This window comes from Priapulus caudatus, unplaced genomic scaffold (assembly GCF_000485595.1).
Source record: "Priapulus caudatus unplaced genomic scaffold, Priapulus_caudatus-5.0.1 Scaffold237, whole genome shotgun sequence".
Taxonomy (NCBI): Eukaryota; Metazoa; Priapulida; class Priapulimorpha; order Priapulimorphida; family Priapulidae; genus Priapulus; species Priapulus caudatus.
Genome location: NW_014577298.1, coordinates 304,678 through 311,514, shown reverse-complemented (window position 1 = coordinate 311,514; position 6,837 = coordinate 304,678). Strand labels below are relative to the sequence as shown.

Here is a 6,837-nt window from a genome sequence, read left to right as displayed (position 1 = left end):
GATGTGAACATACACTCGTGACTCGTACATAGCCCATAGCAAGCAATTAATGTTAGGAACACTAATATCAAATCGATCAGGTTTTTTGAATTTTTAACTAGTTGAGAAATAATCTTATCAGGTAAGAATTTGACAATACGTTTAGTCCCGTTAGTTCTTACTTTTAATGTAAAAAATGGCAACAATAATTTTACAAATTTTACCATAGAAAATTCGTGACGTAGTCAATTTAAGTTCGAATTTACAGTGAGAAATTAAAATACAATAATATTCTATACATACCAGTTGTTTCCCCATTCAATCATTGTTCCTGGCTGTAGAGAAAAACATTGCCTTTAGTAACAAAACTGATCAAATCTCAAGATATAGGTTTTGTAGGTAAATAGTCTAAACACGAAACTTTCTGAAACAGCACTGACCTGAACGTTTGCCCTTTTGAATTTGAAAAAATAGAGGGCAACATCTTTTTAAAACAACAATTACCAGTACAGTTGCTTGAGACGGGTGCTGTGTATTTTACGTTGATAAAGATCACATATGCCCTAAAAAGTAAAGTGCCGTATTAAAGAATTTTCGTGTACGGCGGCTCTAAACTGATCTTGCCGTCAATAAGAATCAAGCCGCGCCGGTTTCAACCATTCCCCATTCTGACATCGAGGCCAGGAAATCACTCAGCTTGGAACTATATCGCTAGTTGTTTCGGATCTCGACAGCCGGTAAATCACGGCAAAGTGCGCACGCGTGGGGGGAACTTTCTACGCTGGTACGGCTCACCCTCAGTAAGTAGCTACGCATCTCGTAGATGTGTGTTGGCGGGCGTGGCTCGGGCTCAGGCCAGAAGCTGAACTCCAGCAGCAGCTGGTTGGTCCGGGATCGCAGCATGCATCGCAGCTTATGCAATAACTGTCTGTATTCCTGGAGAGAAACGCAAATTTTTTAATGCATATACATGTAATATGTATATGTATGTAAATACAATACAGTGCTCAATATTAAGGTTTTTGGGGGGGTTGTCCGGTGGACAACCAAGAGAGTAGCATATGGTTGTCCCTCAAGAGTTTTGGTTGTCCGGATATTATTTAAACATGTGCTGCATGCGCTCTGCTCATTCTATAATCTATAATCTATAATATGACACTCCTGATCATAGCTGATACGAGAAGAATGTCACATTGTAATTTTAATCGATGGCATTGACCCAGGTACTTTGCGTAAGTTCGAGGCCACGGACAGTGACCCTAGCCTCATGAAACACATGGATAAGATGTGTCCTGTACCGCAACAGCTGCACCTCACCGAGGGAACGCAGGTGATGCTAGCAAAGAACGTGGACGTGCCGTGCGGCCTGGTGAACGGAGCGAGAGGTGTCGTCACCGGGTTCGACAAGTCACGCGATGGTCAGTTACTCCCCCTGGTGTCCAACTTAGAAATCTATAGCTATATAAGAGTATTGATATTATCAGGGGTTAATAATGACAAATCTGTCATTATTAACCCCTGATATTATCACAAGTATGATAATAAGCTTCGGACATTATTATTATTATAAGGGTTAATTAATCAATATTGATTACCAGTCAGTCAGTAATTGTCATTGTGTATATCACTTACAAAATAATTGTAAATTAACTGTTTCACACAGCATGCACCTTACTGTGTAGACCATCTATTCATGCACATTAGATGCTTTGTCAAACAAGTGATTTTTAAATATTCCTTCATATGCAGGTCTGCCAATAGTGAAGTTTCTCTGTGGAGTGGAGCAGTCGGTGAAGGCAGAGCGATGGTCTTGTAAGGCTGGCGGTGGCTTCTTACTAACACGCAGGCAAATACCACTGAAACTCGCATGGGCCATCTCTATACACAAGAGTCAGGTAGGAGGGCAGTTCACATAAACCTATAGATGGCTATCTATAATCATCATCTGAGTTACATTCAGTCATTTATAAGACGGGTACAAAAGAAGTAACAGTAAAATAGCAAAACCGTAGTTGGCAGAGAGCATATTTAATGATGCTAAATAAATCATTTTTCATTGTTTTCACTCGGTAAACGTTAATTTCTAATGTGGCTCTCTGGGTGGTGCTGCTTGTGTCCAATTCCACATAAGAACAAACAAGGATACCCTTTCCAGCAATGAATTTTGAAGTCTGTGACATTCAACGCTGCTACCAGAAGCTAATTGTATGCTGACAAGATCTTATTCACAGAGTGCATACATGTATTATTTCATATTGTTGTTTACAGGGCATGACACTGGACTGCGTAGAAATGTCTCTATCACGTGTATTCGAAAGCGGGCAGGCGTACGTTGCTCTTTCTCGTGCTAGCAGTATGCAGGGTCTGCGAGTGCTTGACTTTGAACCCACGTGTGTGAGAGCCAACCCACAGGTTGTCCAGTTTTACCAAAAGTTGAGAAAAGAAAAACGTATGATGGCAAACATGATTGATAGTGAGAACAAGGAGAATATACCTCCACACTAGTGTCACTCGGGACTGCGTTGCCTTGCCGACAACCAAACTGGTATTCTAGGAAATTTTGTACAAAGAAATGTATGTGCATGCTATGTAATTATTTCTAGTGTATTTAGCAGTCACATTGCAATTATGCACCTTTCCCTATACTTTTCTTTTGTCGATTATTATTCTGTGTATATTAGCTTACAACAAGACTCCTCAAATTATGTAAATACCAACTAATACATTTGACGTGCCATATTTTTGGGTGGAACAGCAATCTACATTACCACTCTCAAATGACATGTCACCTGCCATACTCAATTGTTGTTTCAATCTAGTTACATGGCAGTTTGTATTACATGTTTTTATATCACCTCATCTTTTCTTTGGACAATGTTACGGCATGCTGTAATGAATTTTGATGGCTGTTTCAGTCTATATATATTGACCAGATTATTTATGTAACATTTTTACTGTGGATAAGAAATTTGGCTGTATCACACAATATCTTATAACCAAAGTTTTTCATATGAAATATAATTTTTATACTGATAAAACGGGATTTTCTCCTCATGTTTGTCATTTTTTTTACACCAAGGTACTTACATAAATCATTGCATTTATGAAGATAAATACGCATGGAGCCTATAACGTATTTCTGCTTACAAAAGCATTGCACAAAAAGACTCAGACAACTTTTTAAATTCTTCAGCAGAAATGATTTATTTCATGTTTACTTTAAACAGACTGCTCCACAGAAACCATGTGTCCAGTGATGGGACTGCTAGCTTGAGAAATATTGCCTCGGGTTTTCCATTAAGATGAACCTGAAAAGAAACATGCACAATCATCAGATATTTCTCAATTCTGTTTATTATAGAAGTTGGGTATTTTGTAGGCTCACTTACCATAAGTAAACCCTAGAAGTAGTTTTCAAGATAAACGAGTAAAAACAAAACTAAAGTTGCCTTTAAGAAATCATTCCACTAATAAACTATAACGAAGTGGCTATATGCCCGGCAGCCGGGCACGGTCTTCGATTTCCTAAATGCCTGGCAGTTTTTAATTTTTGGTGATTTCTCAAGTAAACAGTGTACCACGTGATCCAAAGTATTCTACATTTGTTTAGAAATGTCAAGCGATTTTCGTTAGAGCTGTATATTCGAACTAGCCCAATTCTCCTAGCTTCGGATCACTGAGTGAACGAACTCGCAATCGACACTTAGAAAATATCTGACGGCTGCCAGGCACGGTCTTCGATTTCCTATATTCCCGACAGTTTTAAATTTTTCGGTGATCTCTCAAGTAAACAGGAGGGTTAGGGTTACGGTTAGGGTGCCGGGAATATAGCCACAGCGAAATTATAACCTCATAAAGAGTCATCTTCAATGGACTGTATCGAAGGAGAGTCTAGGCTAAACATAATGCTAGATCAACTATTATAAACTATAGAATAACTACATAATAACTACTGTCAGCGTTGTAGTTTTTTTAAATTCTGGAATTGCATCATTTTTTCTCATGACAAGACATCGGTTGATGCAGTACGAGATTAATTAAACCAGAGCTACGCTGGATGGTATCACGAGCTTTACCTCACTGTCGAAGAATTGTGCCTCCTATCTCAGTCTCCTAGCTTCTCGCTCAGACTCCAACAGCGTGAGGATGTCTCCCTCGCGCACTGGCCCCTTCACATTACGAATGATGGATCGAGTAGTCTCATCCAGGAATTCCACACGCACCTGCGTGCACTGACCTTGTGAGCCCGTTCTTCCGAGAACTTTGTTTACCTATAGAAAAATAATGGTGATTGTTAGTCTACGTTATTAAATAGCTAACTATGCAATAATCTTGGAACAGACAAGCATAATTCTAGTCACTACGTACGTTACCAAACACGGATACTCAGTCATACTGCACGACTTGCTTTGCGAAATGCATGAATCATTGCCACGCTAATTGGGCAAATTACTTAAATGCCCACGGCCAGTTTCCGTAACCCTGAACCCTGTAACCACCGTAACAAACCCCTAACGCCTAGCCCCGTCAAACAACCCTAACCCTACTCCTCGACTCCTAACCCTAACCTTGATCTTACCCTTGAGATAACGCTAAAATGTAAAAACTGCGCGGCATCTTAGGAACATCGAATAGACCTGGCCGGGCAGCCGTCAGTATTACGCCGCTGCCCGTGGCATATAGCCACTGTGTGCATCTACAACACGGAACCTTTCTCCCTATCATGGAACTTGACGTATGTATCACAATACTCTGTATTAAACTAATATAACCTCGCACTACAAAATTCACAAGCGTCGTACCGGAGCGCCGAGACTCCCCTCGAGCCGCCATTTCTGTTCACCTTGACGCACGCAATTCCCAGACTCGGCGTTATAGCCCGTCTCGGGCTAACTTCGGCTCAACGATCGACAATGCACTCTGCGGAGCCTCCTGCTCAGTCATAACCTCACCTAGAGCCAGCATGACAGGCAACACAGGAGCCGGAAGGACTTACTTTGTACTAGGTTGAGGTGTATGAGTACCGCCGCACTTACCGGTATCACTGTATGTAATTCTAAGTTCAGTTTAAGTTGTAAATAATCTTAGTATTAAACTATGCCACTGTAAATCCCTATTTAATTAATTCACTCGTTGCGCTAAGTTCTTGTTGTGCATTAATACACAGTAATTTTACCATTAAATTAAGCTAAAATTGTGTAAAGCTATGACTGAGTATGAAATTGTTAAACATACACACACCCGATCTAATGGAAGCTGACATATTGGATCTCGCGGAAATCTCGCGAGATCGTTCTCTTGTTACTGCATGGTGAACCTTTGAAGATGGAGGCAAAAACTGCACCGATTAGATTGGCCCGAGTAAGCGTAACTGTATTATTTTTAGTGTTTTCGGAAGAATCAATTAATCCTTAGAAACGTCCATATCTACACAATATATTTAGATGAACATTAAACTTTTAATAAGTAATTTTGCCGCCAGGCAGTTAGCTGGTCGGCGGGGCAATGGATTCACTGCAATCTTCGCCCGAAAGCCAGAGGGCTGCAGTATGATGAGTATCGTATCCGTGTTTAGAGCTAACGTAGCGTGGGAGGGGGTGACTTAGAATTCATGCGTTGTCTGTTCGCGAAGATTATTGCATAGTACGTGTTTGAGAGTAAGCGGTAGACTAACTAAGTCACGCATATTTTTTCTATGAGGTAGAACAAAGTTCTCGGAACGGACAAGAACGGCCGCACGAAGACGAGGTTCAGTGGCCGGCAGCCGGGCCGGTGTCGGAGAATTCCTGGCTGAGGACTACTGCGATCGACTCTAATGGCTGAGGAGCGGGGCGTGGCGAGGGGGCCGAACATCTTCACGGCTGTGTGGAGGTGCTGAGCGAGGAGAAGCTACGAGACGTGAGATAGGCAGGCAGCAATTCTTCGACAGTGACGAAAGCCTCGTGTATACACCATTGCCAGCGTGAGGCTCTGGTTTACATTAGATTTCTGCGTACGTGCATCAAGCGGGAGAGATGTCTTGTCATTGAGAGGGAAAAAGATGATGGCGAATGCCGAGAATTTAAAAAATACAACGGGGCTGAGCAGTAGGTTATTATGCTGGTTGTATTCTGATATGTTTATAAGTAGGTGAGTCTAGCATCCTAGTGTTAGCCTAGACTTCCGCTTCGGTACGCAGTCCATTGAAGGAGGCCGTTATGGAGGTCTATCAATCTGCGCCTGTGGCCTAGTATCTCCGGCGGGGCCCTAAACGTAATCCCCCCAGCCCGCAAACGGACCGCGCTGTCGTGTGTACTTTCACCAGCCGAACAACAACATCTTAATACCTCTTGCCTGGGCAAGTATACACGGCGATGAGATTCGTTCGGCGGTCTGGCGACACACCTCCGCGGATTTGAAGGTCCAGGGGGCCGGTCGATTTGGCTGAAACGTCTGAAATTCGTTGAGAACAAATTGCCCGGGCGCGAGGGCAGTAACAATGTCACACAATCTTAAATTGTATTAACGCTCAGACGGACACCTGACGTGGGTAGGACTGTTAGAGTGTAGGACAGGGGTAGTAGGCTGAGCACCCGAAGGCGTATAGCGAGGTGTGATCTGATGGTTTGTGCGGGGTGAGGGGCGGCAGAACAAAGCCACGCATCGTCGGTTCACCAGGCTGGCAGTGTACGCGGGGCAGGACGACTTTGCGGTAGCTCAGACGTAGGACGACCTAGCGTCGGGCGCTGGGGCAGCCGGCGGCCGGGACCCGCTCCGTCTACATGTTGCTGCGTGATGGTGGTGTGTCGGATGGACTGGATGCCACTGATGTGTCATTCGCATTGTGTTTTTTTTCCATTCAATCGCAATATAGAGTCG

At 42.9% G+C, this 6,837-nt stretch overlaps 2 protein-coding genes and 1 long non-coding RNA gene across 5 annotated transcripts in view; 1 reads left to right on the top strand and 2 right to left on the bottom strand.

Moving 5' to 3' along the window:
• Positions 1 to 913, bottom strand: part of LOC106807852 (protein NipSnap homolog 1-like) — a 16,981-nt gene extending 16,068 nt beyond the window's left edge. For all 3 annotated transcript variants that reach the window (XM_014810342.1, XM_014810340.1, XM_014810341.1), the window contains exons 1-2: positions 775 to 913; positions 283 to 314 (exon numbers count right to left, since the gene is read on the bottom strand). In XM_014810342.1, coding sequence (XP_014665828.1) covers positions 283 to 314; positions 775 to 882 — 140 coding nt within the window. In that variant the 5' untranslated portion in view covers positions 883 to 913. The remainder of the gene's footprint in view (positions 1 to 282; positions 315 to 774) is intronic.
• Positions 1 to 3,020, top strand: part of LOC106807849 (ATP-dependent DNA helicase PIF1-like) — a gene marked incomplete in the record, with an annotated part of 8,306 nt that extends 5,286 nt beyond the window's left edge. Inside the window, 3 exon segments of the mRNA XM_014810325.1 lie at positions 1,203 to 1,397; positions 1,729 to 1,874; positions 2,248 to 3,020. Coding sequence (XP_014665811.1) covers positions 1,203 to 1,397; positions 1,729 to 1,874; positions 2,248 to 2,484 — 578 coding nt within the window.
• A 133-nt stretch (positions 3,021 to 3,153) lies between these two features.
• Positions 3,154 to 4,252, bottom strand: LOC106807854. Its single transcript, XR_001393714.1, has 2 exons — positions 4,056 to 4,252; positions 3,154 to 3,287 (listed from the first exon to the last, which is right to left on the bottom strand). It is a non-coding gene; the product is annotated as an uncharacterized LOC106807854 (long non-coding RNA).
• Positions 4,253 to 6,837: the final 2,585 nt, after the last annotated feature.